The 14,864-nt window shown below is 39.0% G+C and overlaps 1 protein-coding gene across 1 annotated transcript in view; it reads left to right on the top strand.

Moving 5' to 3' along the window:
• The window catches only part of LOC144590152 (choline transporter-like protein 1), a 68,533-nt gene that overhangs the window by 25,669 nt on the left and 28,000 nt on the right, over positions 1 to 14,864 (top strand). Inside the window, exons 6-10 of the mRNA XM_078394986.1 lie at positions 2,259 to 2,422; positions 6,856 to 6,945; positions 7,990 to 8,114; positions 12,544 to 12,730; positions 14,038 to 14,203. Of these exons, the coding sequence (XP_078251112.1) occupies positions 2,259 to 2,422; positions 6,856 to 6,945; positions 7,990 to 8,114; positions 12,544 to 12,730; positions 14,038 to 14,203 (732 nt within the window). The remainder of the gene's footprint in view (positions 1 to 2,258; positions 2,423 to 6,855; positions 6,946 to 7,989; positions 8,115 to 12,543; positions 12,731 to 14,037; positions 14,204 to 14,864) is intronic.

The following is a 14,864-nucleotide window of genomic DNA, read 5'->3' as shown; positions in this document are numbered from 1 at the left end:
TCCATCCTTGTATGGTCTTGGTTGGGAACAGTCCTAAACATTATCCAATAGCCTCTCCCACCATTGCTTTTGTTTAGTTTTCGGTCTGATGTTTCACTGCGGTTAACATAATTCATTGTATGTTCGTTCTTAATTCAATGACTTTCCATCCCTGTAACATCTTTAATTTTAAGATTACTCTTAGTTTGCTGAACCTAAGGGAATTGAATCAAATTGTGCTTGGTGGCAAAGGGCAGCGCTAATAAGCCAACTGGTTCTGCAGTAAAATGAAATGTTCCTCCTTCAGTATGTAGTAAGTGCAGTGGAATGCTAAAAGACCTCCAGTTTCCTCTTGGTTGAATCCTGGTTGAATCCTGGTTGAATCCTGGTTGCTATGTTTGTATGAGGAGAGATTTAAGTAGAATAGATCCATACTTTCATCATAAAGAAGTGACATAATTCAAAGAAAAAAAAAAAATTGGGGGGGGGGGGGCTTGGCAGGCTAGATACAGAGTTGGTATTTCCACTGGTTGGGGTGTCAATACAAGTAGTCCATTTAGGACAGAGATAAGAAGACATCTGCTCATCCTGAGTGTAATGAATCTTCGTAATTCTCCACCCAAGAGTACTGGGCAGGTTCAGTTTAGTGAGTTTATTCAAGACTGATTGATTTTCTGATATTAATGGGATATGTTATGGGGAAGTGATTCTGAGGTAAAAGAGCAGCTATGATCTTATTGATAGAACAGACACAATGGGCTAGTTGACCTGCCCCGGCTTCTATTTATGTCTAGTTCCTTATTTCTGAGACTAAAGTTATTAAATATAGTAAATGAGTACTAAATGTTTGGTCTGATACTCGCCAGGTTTATTGCATGAGTTAAACACACAGAACACATCATAAGAATCATAAAATATAATGTGTGGGCTGAGTGTGGTAGCACAATGCTTAACTTGTATAATTTATAAAAGATGTTTTTATAAAAGCGAGCATTGGGAATCGTGTAATTAGTATGCCAAATTGTGATTGGCATATGGAAACCTTGTTAACTACTTCATGTGGTATTGGTATTGTGAGCTCACCCTTATGACTTGGATAATATAAACTGATCATTTGTTTCAGTGGTGGTGACTGAGATGGTAATCAATTTTAATATTTCATCAAAGGTATTAATGGTTATTTATTAACATGTACAGTATGCCACCCATCTCCTTTAGAACAGAGGATTTTGGTGCTTTTTGCTTTGCCTTATATTGGTGTCTGTCTCCCATCACACTGCAATACATTTTTGTGAAGTGAGAAAGAAAACCTATCCTGGTTAAGTCATAAGTTTTCAAAATAATCTTGAATCTTAATACTGTTTTGGGCAGTGCTAATCCTTGTGCATGGTATGGGGAAATATAGTGGCAAATTAGAAATTAGCTCTCTGAATACATTGATGTGATTTTGGCTATTCATGGTTGGAATCCAACCCAAGGAGGATCACCATTATTATTTCAATAACATTATTTTGCTTGTGTTAGAAATAAAACTTGGCCTTTGAGCATTGCTGAAGTCACTTGATGAATTAAAAAATTGAAAATATTTGATTGTTTTCTGCTTGGATTTTATAACATTGTATTAGTAATGTCTGTGCATGCAAACGGCTTGTTTTCTGAGCTTTGGCAGTAGTTTAGTTGCTTTAAAACTCAAACATTGTCACCCAGATAGGTATATTGGAGTTGAATCAAACAACTATTCCTTAGCTTTTCTCATTTCCAACTTCAGTCGTGGAGAAGAGAGAAGATAAATGATTTTAATATTTGAAGTTAGGGCAAGGCACAATGTTATTTCAGAACCATTTGGCTTTGTAACCTTACCCTAAAATTGCACTGATTGAAATGACGTGTGCAATGCAGAGTATCTGCCATTGCCTTTTAGTGAACCTGTGGGATAAATATGTGGTTTGAATAAAGATGCAAAAATAAAATGAATTTATCAAACAATGTAGTTAGCAGTCAGTGGGTGTCAAAATGTAATATCTTATTTTACAGAATTTTTTGGACAATTTTCTGAGAAGTTTATAAGCTGTTTTAAAAATATGCTCTTATTCTACTATCTTCTTGTGCAACAAAAACTATTATTAATGTGAAATGTGTAGGCACAATCGATGCTTGATTTTTGATTTGACACTTGGAAATTAATATTTTTAAAATATGATCATGATTATCATTATCGTCATCTCCATTATTGATATTAATTTGACATTCCATTTTCCTGTCTTTTTGTTTTACACTAGTAAACCTGTTCCATTCTTCCATCGTTGTGTCCCAATGGATAGTGGCTGCAAAAATATTAAGGCCCTGGCCACCTTCGTCAGTTACAATAGTGTCTTGCAGAGGGTGATTACTGGAGTAATGACCAGCAAAGAAATTATAGTGGGACTATGCTTAATGTCTCTAGGTAATGATTCTTGAATCTCTACATTTTATTAAAAAAGGTTGAATGTGATTTAAGTAGGTAGTGTTGTGTTATTGAATAATTTTATTTTAGCATGTACTTTTGTTATATTTAACAAATTTGTTTGCCCGTGGGCAATGCACAACCTTCTCTGTTTTCATAAAAGGACATCTTGACATTTTAAATGAATCTTAAATAATTGGAAAGTTTGAGTAGCCACTGACATTTTGTATACATGTATCCTCTATACCTCCAATTCAAAAGTCATTTTTCTTTGGTTTTCATTTGTTTTGCTCAAATGATTTTCTATTCCTTGTTACACTTAAATTGGAAACGTGGAATCCGCAAATATTCTGATATGTTCCATACCAGTTCTGTTTGATAAGTAGGTGTAGAGTAGGATGGATCAGCATGATGGTAAAGCCCTAAAAATCTGCAGGAAAAAAAAATGAGATTTGGTTTGTGACTTTCAAGGCTGGATTTCCATTTATATAAATGGTAAGAAAGGGTTGTTATTAACGCTCATTATTAGAAACGGGAAGACTGAGAAATCTTGTTTAAAAACTGCTTGCTTCCATCACTTCTTCTCTCAATGATTTACGCTGAATAAATTTGACCTGGTCATATTGGGAATATTGCAGTCAGTTTGAACTTCCACAAATGGTTTGATTCGTACCGTACAATCTATTTTAATGTTGATTAAATCGAGAGTGAGCTCTTCTTCCTTTGTTTCTAATGAATGCCTATTTTGTACAATACATTTTAAGTCTGTAACATTTTATGTTACACTGTTTTAGAGGCCTAGTTGCAATCCATGTTCATGTATAACATTACAGAACTTGAATTGAAACAAATAAATTATGGATTATGAATAATAACTCATGTGGTTGCGAGAGCTTGACTAAACACACATTGGTCAAGCTATCCCTTGTGGTTTTACAGTTCTCCGGCATTTGCTTAAGTGCCTCAGAATATGAGGCCTGATTACGCTTCGTGTATATCACAGATGTTTCCTGGTTCGATATTTTATTTCATTACTAACGGAATGAGTTTCCACCAAGGACCAAACTCTCGAGGATCAAAATTAATTTATTGACTTGATAAGAAATGTCGAACCTGCACTGATGTTCTCTGCACTCCATTCGTCTCCCAACTCTTCTATTAAATAATTATTAATATCGCAAGACTGCTCACAGTTAGGATGCAGAATAAATTATTTCAAATAATTGTTAGCACAGCGCAGATAAAGAATAAATTTTGCTCATGTTTCCCATTCATTTTATTAAAGAGAAATTCAATCGGTCTCTGGATTTGGGAATATGGAGAGGGTAACCTATGCATCGTTGTGGTTATTTGATCATTATACTGCTTGAGAGATGGGGGTTCAGAAGCAATGGTTGAATTGAGAGTCTAGGCCAAGCTTTGGTGCCAAAACCCAATGGTTATCAATCTTGTATCTGGAAGGCAATGGGTATGGAGGTGAGGATATCTGCAGAATATTGGAACACTGTAGAGGTCCAGAAGGATCTTGCAGTTTGTGATTATTAAAGAGTTGTACATAAAACAGAAATTGTACAGTTGCCTTGAGACAAATGGACAATGTGAACATTGATTTCATGTAAAACAGTGTACTTTGTCTGTTGATACTTGCTTATTTTATACACGTTTACAAATTAGATGACATGTTTCATAATACCATTTGGCTGAGGGATTCGGGTCTGGTGCCTGGAAATCTCCAAATATCTGAAGAAAATTAACAGATATGGCATTGCTCAGTTCCTCTTATCATCTATACATTTGCCCTAAGCTGCACCAAACAGACAGCACAGTGGTGCAGCGGTAGAGTTGCTGCCTTACAACGCCAGAGACTTGGATTCGATCCTGACTTTGGGTACAATCTGTATGAAGTTTGTACATTCTCCCGAGACCTGCGTGGGTTTTCTCTGTGATCTCCAGTTTCCTTCCACACTCCAAATAAGATGTACAGGTTTGTAGGGAAATTGTTTTTGGTATGATTGTAAATTGTCCCTAGTTTGTGTGTATGATGGTGTTAGTGCGCGGGGATCGCTGGTGGACACGGGCTCGATGGACCGAAGGGCCTGTTTCCACAGCGTATCTCTAAACTAAACTAAAAAAAATGACATTTTTTACTTTCCCACTGGGTGGAAGCATCTCTATGCCTTGCTATTGCTCTTATTTCTTGAAACGAGAGATATAGGCGATGATGTAGAGAGATAGCAGCGAGAGAGGATGTTGCAGAACTCTCGTCGGAGAGAGGAGAACTTCTTCAAAGTAGACACCTTGAGATTTCGCAAACTAAATGTGCAGGAAGGAACTGCAGATGCTGGTTTAAACCGAAGATAGGCACAAAAAGCTGGACTAACTCAGCAGGACAGGAAGCATCTCTGGAGAGAAGGAATGGGTGATGTTTCGGGTCAAGCATTGTTTGGCTCAAACAAAACTAAAGTGCTGAGAATAATGCCATATATATATATATATATATATATATATATATAATCTTAGCTTGGAATCCATTCAGGTGATCCAATTGAAGCATTCTAAAATTATATGCATTTGCACATTATTTTGTGCAACTCTAATTTGTCAGTGCAAAACTAATTTGAAGCAAATTGAACACTAAAGCCAAGGCTTTAACTTGCATTTGTAGAGGGTGTGCGCGCAATCAAGGTCACTTGACTGTGAGGAACTGTAAGAATCTCAATCTGGATGGAGCTGTGGGAATAGAAAGTTAGTTTGTAATCCTGCACAGAGAAACATTGTAGTTGAACTGTTTGACATAAATGTTATTTTTGCAAGCCACCCAAGGTCAGAGATTACACATTAGGAGTAATGCCAGTGAATACAGATTGTCAGAAAATGAAGCAAATCTTTTGAAGCCTTGTCAGCAGTGACAGGCATGACAGGCTTAACAAGATTTTCTTTTTCGAAGGTTGACACTCCATGCAACTTCAGTTCCACAGTTCTAATTCATTGCACACCAATTCTGGCCTGCTGGGCTGGAACGTGGAGCTCGCCATTGGGCACAGTTTTGCAGCAATTTCTTGTATTTTTCCTTCCCACTCATTCATCAATCCTAGCAGTGCTGATCTGAAATTGTAGGTAACGCCTGAAAGGAAAGGAGGTACCTTGGTCCCATGCCCTTATTTGATTGGAATATTCTCCAACAAATACAATGTAAACTTTGTGCTGGAGAATAGGGGCTCCTGACATCTAAATGAAGTGGTTCAACTTGGTCCGTGACAGTATGTTTAATGTTACGTCCAAGAAAGGTCGTAAGTTAAGTATTGCTAAACTCCGGTTTAAAAATCTGAGATTACTCGAAATATAGATCATCTTCCTGTCTAAAACATTCCCAGGCATCTATGCATCGGATGTGCATTTGCCAAAATAATAAATCACAGGAAGGAATGAAAATAAATGCTTGCCCACAGGTTGAAAATTTTTGCAGTTGAGGGGCACTGTTCATTCATACTTTGTTTTCTTTAAAATTTCTCCAGCTGCTCCAACAGCAGTATTGCTATTGGTTTTACTGAAAATCTGAATTCTGTGCAAACAAATCCTGGGGTGACATCAGTGCCTTCAAATGAATACACAACACTTTTTAATAACATTTTTTTAGCAGTGGTTTTTAGCATTAGTTATTTTCATAGTGAAGTTAATGATGAATGCCTATATAAGAACTTAGAATATTTGTACTATAAGACATGAGGTGCCTGCTTTGATGTGCAGTTGAGATTTGTTGTAAAATAGTTCTTTGAAATTACAGTGCCTGCTACAGTTCATTTCAGCATTCAGAGAGAATGACAGGAACGAAACAGGGAAACAATGATAGAGAAAGAAAGGCAGAGAGAATGTCAGACAAACAGTTTTGGAAAATAACAGAGAGGGAGTGGCTGACCTTAAATTTTTTTTTTAAAAACCAGGACTGATACGCACCTGAATCTTTATACAATTGTTTTAATAAGGTCAGTGTATCTTTCTGAATGTCACTGAGGATCTATGATGAATAACTGGACTTGCTCACTTTGTCTGTCCCTGAAACACAATTTACAGACACAAACAATAAAGCTCAACGGTTTTTATTGCTGATTCTTGTTCTGTTGTTTTGATTAAGGAGGCAAGCTATTTGATGCAAGATATTAAGATCCCAGAGGGAAAATTAAGAACTTTCATAGGTTGCGTTTGCCAGAAGGCAGCAAATTTATCTTCCATTCTACTTGGTTAAATTGAAGCCCCGGTTCCCAGAGGAAAAATGGCAGTATATTAACTTGCTGTTCCATCCATCGCCTTGTCACAAAAAAGTTGTTCTCGTATTGTTGAGTACTTAGCTGTACACATTCTTTGCAATCTGCTCATCATTGTTGCAGTTCCATCATAGTTCAATTCTGTGCAGTGATTGTATTCATGTTTTTCAGTTTTGTCGATTTTGTTGATGATTGTAATCAGATACATCTCCAAAGTGCTCATTTGGATCCTTGCAATTCTTACCATCATTGGTTCAATTGGTAAGTCGATTCAAGTAAATGATTAAAAAATAGTCCATAAATCTGTTTTGACAATTTGAATTATGTTTATATTTTCAATTAACCATATATTAAGAGGACATTTAGACACATGCTTTATGTATAATTATCACCCTAAAGAACTGAATGGAAGTTTAAGATAAAAACAAGCTAATATGTCTGTTATGGTGGTGTCATGTTATGCCACATTTCTAATTTAAGGTACAAAGTGTATGTTCCATGATTGCTATCTTTGTGTACTACTGACCTTTTTCAACTTCTTTAACATGGTTGATCATGTCATCCACTTTTATCTTACACTGTTTTCATTAGCATTGGCTTTGCTTTTTGCCTCACCTCAGCAAATCCAAGGGCATGTTCCTGATTCTCTCTTTCCCAGATATTTGTCAAAGAGGTCGTTACAATTGATGATACCCAGCTTGACAACAAATCATCCATCTCATCTCCTCCATTGCATCTTTAACAAGCTTGTGGATCTCCAAATTCTTCCCATCAAACACTGGAAAAAATGTTAGTTTCCTTCCGAAGCACCCCTCTTGTCTTACAACCTCCCCTCTTGTCTTACGACCTCCACCTTCACTAATTGTTTCAGGTTGAAATAGATTATCCAAAATTTCTGCATATAAATTGACTTTGTGCAAAGCTTCAAAATCAATATCTCCATCAGAGAGTGAACCTTTAACGTGGACCTTGTCAACTCCTGACTCAAATTGAGCATTCCCTTGGTCAACCATCCATTTTTGACACCATTAGCTTAAGCTCATTCAAAAATATTGCAAGTATTGAATACAAATCAGATATATTCAAATTTTCACATAATCTATTAGCTCACTGGACTAAATATTCGCCCTGGTCCAGTATACCTTTGGATTTAAGTTATTCTATTTTTCTTGCGCTCTCTTCAGTTCAGTGACCATTTTATTCCTTTTTAATGGTGTTATTTTTACATAAAACTGTTGATCTGAATAACTCCAACAATCTCTCTCACTCCCCTTCCCTTTCCAAATCCCCGTTTCTCATTTTCAGGTGGTACAGCTGTCCTTTGGTGGTTGTATGCTGATCATAAAAAGTCTCATGAAGTAGACGACGAAGTGGCAGCAGATAATGTTAAAGCCTTATTAGTGTATGCCATTGGAGCAACAGTAATCACGGTGAGTTTTCTACCAAAACTTTATTGTGACTGATTTAGAAAAATTATTCGCAGGGCTGTAGAATTGATAGATTTTACCTCAGAGGAAAGATGGAATGGACAGCTTTGGGAAAGGCAACTTAATGTATAACCTCAGATTCAATAAGCTATTTAAAATGTTGGGCAGACTAAATGGGAAATTTCTTTATCCTGAACATTTTAGAATATTGAACTTGCGATGTGGAGAATTTAAAATTAGGCAGCACGGTGGCGCAGCGGTAGAGTTGCTGCCTTACAGCGAATGCAGCGCCGGAGACTCAGGTTCGATCCTGACTACGGGCGCCGTCTTTACGGAGTTTGTACGTTCTCCCCGTGACCTGCGTGGGTTTTCCTCCCACACCAAAGACGTACAGGTTTGTAGGTTAATTGACTGGGTAAAATGTTTTTAAAAATTGTCCCTAGTGTGTGTAGGATCGTGTTAATGTGTGGGGATCGCTGGGCGGCGCGGACTCGGTGGGCCGAAGGGCCTGTATCCGCCTGTATCTAAAAATAAAAATAAATTGGACTTTGCATTCATTGAAAGAAAGATGTATTGCCATATAGGCTTGGATGAAGCAAGGTATTGAGGATCATGTAAAACAAACTCCGACATGAACCTTTTGTTCACTTTTTTTTTCAAATACTTTTTGCCTGGCAGTTGGGGTTCCTGGAATGAAACCGACATTACCTATAGATGCTATTCAATCACAGGACTGTCTTGCATCATAAACAGCCCAAATGTATATATTTTCTATGTATTTATCATTTTAAACTCGGGTCCGGAAAATAACCTTTTGGCCGCAGCAACTGGAACATTTATCTGACTCAATCCTTTTGGAATCAAAGCACTTCTGATTATCAAACTCTTCTGTTTATAAACTTCAATGAAATGAATTTTCACATTTTTTGATACTTTTAATTATATGAAGTGCTGCCGGCACATTTGCAGCCTATTGCTGGGTTACTTGCGTGATTTTAGATCTTGGTGTATTGCCATCAAGCAAACTAGGTAATAGAAACATTAAAAAATAGGTGCAGGAGTAGGCCATTCGGCCCTTCGAGCCAGCACCGCCATTCAATATCATCATGGCTGATCGTCCAAAATCAGTACCCCGTTCCTGCTTTCTCTCCACATCACTTTATTCCGTTAGCCCTAAGAGCTGTATCTAACTCCCTCTTGAAAACATTCAGTAAATTGGCCTCCACTGCCTTCTGTGGCAGAGAATTCCACAGATTCTCGATTCTCTGGGTGAAAAGGTTTTTTCTCATCTCGGTCCTAAATGGCCTAACCCTTATTATTACGCTGTGACCCCAGGTTCTGGACTCCCCCAACATCAGGAATCTGCACTCCCTCAATGGCAAGAATGCACCAACATTATGAGCTAGATCCTGTGGCTTGGGAATACTGGTGTCCAGGTGGCGAGCCTTGATGAACACATATGATGAAAATCCAGAAGTCCAGAACTGGTTGATAGATTTAGAAGGTCTGCTTGTTCACTGCTCCCATTGATTTCCACATTAACTCTAACGATGGCATTTGTCACTGAGATGGCATTGATTTTACTGAAAGTTGAAAGGCAAAGATTTAGGAGGTAAAGGGGAGGGTAGATTGCTTTCAAACTTAATCTTGATTTAGTCATAATTTTAATTGGGCTTTGGTTACCTTTGTTTAGTGTTAATTTTTGTTTGGCTTTAGTTGTTAAAGGTTTTAAAGATCAAAGCAACAAAAATGGCATCCAGTTTTGGTAGTTGGCTGGCTGCCAGGGGCATTTTAGGGGTGGGATCTCCTCAGAGAATCCTGGAACTCAGTGGCTTTCCAGAACATGTCACTGGATTCCAAGGTACACAAACAGGCAAGTTTGGATTCACACATATTTATCCAGAAGAGAGATGGGTTGAATGAACCAGGACTGGTATGACATTATCTAGCAAAATGCCTTTTCCAGGTCCCCTCTTCAAGTTAAAATCTCTCCATCTGAAATATTACCAGATAGAATCTGTTGCACTACATATAATAACCATGGATGAATGAATATTCCATATCTTGTTATCTATAGGATTGCTCAATCTTGTGTTAGTTGCATCATGTATTTGTCCAGATTAATGAATCTAATTTGCCTTTGTGTTCATGTTGTGAAAAGAATCAACAAGGACTCATGGGGCTATAATAATCTTATAAATGCACATTCATCAACAGCTTGTAATTTACAGCCAATCAAATAATTAAACATTCCTAAGGACGTCAGAAAATGTGATACAGGTTGCACACCCAATTTCTGTCACCCTTGGTTCCAGAGCCTTTCAGAATTACCCGTTTCTCTGGACCAACAGAGGTCACGTGATAACAAAACGATAAATCCACCCCTGGTCTGCTAATGACACCCCTCCTGTGTCTCTAATGCACCATGGAGTACCAGAAACTTAATTCAAAGAAATATAAAATGTAGACTGAATGTGAATAGAATGACCTGCCAACCCATCCTGGCAACCACAGTCTCCTTGGCCATTTAGGACCCTGGCTTCCGATGCCACTCCGACTCGCAAACTGCATCAGTGAGCCCTTCTTCACCCACTGAAAGGACACAAAGTGCTGGAGTAATTCAGCGGGTCAGGATCTCTGGAGAACACGGATAGAGGACATGGGGAACCTACCTCAGATGGACAGTCAGCTGAGTTACTCTAGCACTTTGCGTTTCATTGTGCCCCCTTGATCACTTTGGGGCTCCCTCCCCTCCCCTCTCCTCTGTTGCTTCCAAGGTGGAGTATGTCAGCGACTCTGGGTGAAGAAGGAGGTGGCTACAGTGGTTTGAGGAGGGAGGGAGGGATGAGGCAGTGACCTGAAGGTCGGAAGCTGGGGCTCCCTCCTCCCGCTGCCGCCGCCTCCTCCTGTAGGTGTCGGAATGGGGCTCTAAACGGGCAGAGGGACAGTGCGAGCCGGGGACGGGTTGACAGCTATGACATATATCCGATATCTGTGTTATAAGTGGGTTGTTAAAATGAGAGTTTAATGTATTGTCTTTGTGAAACAGGAGAGAAGTTTGAGCATAGTTAATTCTGGAAAGACTGGAAAGAGCACATGCCACTTGCAATGCCATCTGTGTCCACTCGGGGAGTTTCAATTGAGCTCTTGTAATTTTGTCCGGATTATAGGGGTGGGTAGACAATCAGTTGCTGGAAAAACGGTGTTTCACCTTTAGTCGGAATTAGTGAATGGCCAAATGTGAGTAAGAACCAAATGTGGATGAAGGGGATCAGGTTGTGGAGGAGGTCACTAGCAAAAGAGAAATGTACTGAGTTGTGTGTTCAGGAATTTAGAGAGTGTGGGAGGAGCCCAGACCAAGTGACTTTAACATCAGTAATACAGAATTGCATGCTGGGAATGGGGGAGTGTGGATTCACAAATGAAGTCTCTGAATATGGACAATGGACATGGACATATGTGATTATCGATGATTACCCACAAATTCTCATTTGCAATCGCCTGGTAACAGTCATAAGGAGAGGCCTTGCGTGAGGTCCTGAGATTTGTGCTGGACATTAGATGCATTAGGAATGTCTTTTGCTGGTCCACTGAAGAAAGACATTGCTTCCAATGGCTGCCATCTTTACTCTTTGTGATTATCGATGACTTCCCACAAATTCTCATTTGCAATTGCCTGGTAACAGTCATAAGGAGAGGCCTTGCGTGAAACCTGTTTTGACTTTGGAGGAACAAAGAAGTCTGAAGAAGGGTCTTGACCCGAAACGTCACCCATTCCTTCTCTCCTGAGATGCTGCCTGATCTGCTGAGTTACTCCAGCATTTTGTGAATAAATACCTTGGAGGAACAATGAATCTTCGGTTGTAACTATTGAAGTGTAGATTCCTTGTCATTGACTGAAAGCATTAAAAAGTTCCCTCCCTCTTCCCAGTTCTCCCACTAGTTTTACTGTCTCTGACTACATCCCATCGTTGTCCCGCCCCCTCCCCTGACATCTGTCTGAAGAAGGGTCTCGACCCGAAACGTCACCCAATCCTTCTCTCCCGAGATGTTGCCTGACCCGCTGAGTTACTCCAGCAGTTTGTGTCTATCTTCGCATTAGAAAGTCCCTTTGCATTCTGGCAAATAATTAACCAAAATTTCCCCTTTTTCCCCAGGAAAAGGGGAGGCCTTGTTGGGTGGACGGAAAATTGGGGTTTAGAGACTACTCCTTAAAGCTGTTAGTCTTGCAAATCATATATGGGCCTTAAGTCCTCCCTGAGAATTCTGTCCAGCATTTTGCACCCATTTCAAACAGTCTAAACAACGTTGCAGGAAAATGTTCCACTTTAGGGCAGCAAACATCGTAACATTTTGCTGCTACTCCACTTTTTTCATGCTTTCAAAAATATGGGTAATGGAAGTCAACTAATGTATAGTTTGTATTTTGCAGGTAATTTTACTGCTGTTAATGCTAATAATGAGAAAGCGTGTGGCCCTTACAATAGCCTTATTCCATGTGGCAGGAAAAGTGTTCATTCACATTCCACTTCTCATTTTTCAATCACTCTGGACATTCCTTGCCTTGGCATTTTTCTGGGTCTATTGGATTGCAGTGCTCTTGTTACTGGCCACAGCAGGTAAGGTTATGCAGAATTTATTCCTGTAATGTTAATTTGACAGATTTTGGTTAATTTTTTCCTACAATTTCTTTCTATTTCGCTAGCATTTGAGAATTTTTGCGTGAATCCAAAATTGTATTTATTTACTCCCTGTTAGAATTAAGGGTCATATGTTTGTGAAGAAAAATTAAATATCACGGTTGAGAGCAAATTGTGAATGATATTTGTACACTTTCATTATGTAGGGACAGAGATAACCTCAAATAATGAAACTTGTGTGAAAATAAAATTGCAGAGTTACGAATACTTGTGTACATTGGATATAAATTGACATCAAATTTTAATCCCTGGAGTTAACTGACCTTAGTTGCATTTCACCCCCACAAAGGTGTATGAGAAGGGAGAATGCAGGCAAGTCCCATGTTATGGTATCTGGATTACAGAAATTCAACCTTGCTCAATCCGCAAAACACCACCCAAAAATTTGAGTTACAGAATACATTTCAGTCTTATGGAATTTATGTTGGTGATAAAACATTTTGTCAATGTTTACTTGTAAGCCTCAAAAATGTCGATAAATAAGATTTGGCTGTGATTTTAACATGTTGATTGGGTTGGGAGTCACAGCCAAGCCTCTCCTTTGCTACACCCTCTCCAGACTGAGGAGGATATGTGAACAGACATGTCAGTGCAGTGCTGTCTCGCTCTTCACCTGTGAGGCATTTCTCTGTGCTGTATTGCGGCAAGCTGCAGCACCCACAACAGCTACTTGAAGTAACCCCTCTGGCTTGACCCTGCTTCCACTTAGTCACTCGGTTTGAATGCAATACCTCCCTCCTCCCAAACTCTTTCTACCCCATGATCCCCATCCACGAATCTTATCCCTTTCTTTCCCTGATAGCCCCACATACTAAATCTTTTCCAAAACCACGTCTTGAATGTCTTGTGAAGATGCTTTGCGGATGAAGGGTGTGGTCATGCTGCACTCTGAAATGTCTGTTCACTTGTTCTCATTTAAACCTCCAGTTTAAATTCCATTTGAAATATTTTGGAGGACCAAGAACCAAGAATCCTCTCCAGATATCTTACCTGGAGAGAATACTGAGGGATAAGATATCAGTGGCCCAGGCCCATTACTTGTAAATCCTGGGCCTTGACTTATTTTTATTTAATTGATGTCGATCTATTGTACACTTGGGAGTATTATTTTTTAATTTTGTGGTATATTTGATTCATTTTTATAAATTGCAGTTGTCCTTGGAATAATTTGTTTCTTTTGCTTACCTAACCCACCCAAAACCCAATCACCCTCTTTTCCATTATAGGCAGTCCTGAAAAGAAATCTGAGGGTTCTGTCGAGTTTAAGGTCTCCGGTCCTCTACAGTATACTTGGATTTATCATCTAGTTGGTCTCATTTGGATCAGTGAATTCATACTGGCCTGTCAACAGATGACTGTAGCTGGAGCTGTAGTAACTTATTATTTTACCCGGTAAGAGATTTTTGAGAATTTCAAATATTTATAATTATATATGACCATAAATTTTACTTTTGAGTTTTCTAGGCATAACTTCATGATGTTGTTGCTCCATTTGTAAGTTTAATTTTTATACTTGTAGGTTTCCACATGTTTAAAAACCATTAGTTTTCCATGAAACCTATTATCATATCATATCATATATATACAGCCGGAAACAGGCCTTTTCGGCCCACCAAGTCCGTGCCGCCCAGTGATCCCCGTACATTAACACTATCCTACACCCACTAGGGACAATTTTTTTTTTTTTTTTTTTTTTAACATTTACCCAGCCAATTAACCTACATACCTGTACGTCTTTGGAGTGTGGGAGGAAACCGAAGATCTCGGAGAAAACCCACGCAGGTCACGGGGAGAACGTACAAACTCCTTACAGTGCAGCACCCGTAGTCAGGATCGAACCTGAGTCTCCGGCGCTGCATTCGCTGTAAAGCAGCAACTCTACCACTGCGCTACCGTGGCTCATAATATTGCAAAACGATGATGCATGGGGAAATGTAGCTGCCAATTACTACAGAGCAAGCTCCCACAAATGGCTTCTGTATAAGTAATCCATTAATCAATGGCGAGTGATATCATTTGAGGCCCATACAGTTTCCTTGTTTCCCTTTACATT

Source organism: Rhinoraja longicauda, chromosome 3, assembly GCF_053455715.1.
Source record: "Rhinoraja longicauda isolate Sanriku21f chromosome 3, sRhiLon1.1, whole genome shotgun sequence".
NCBI lineage: Eukaryota > Metazoa > Chordata > Chondrichthyes > Rajiformes > Arhynchobatidae > Rhinoraja > Rhinoraja longicauda.
The sequence above is the reverse complement of the archived record's forward strand: the minus strand, read 5'-3'. Positions and strand labels throughout refer to the sequence as shown.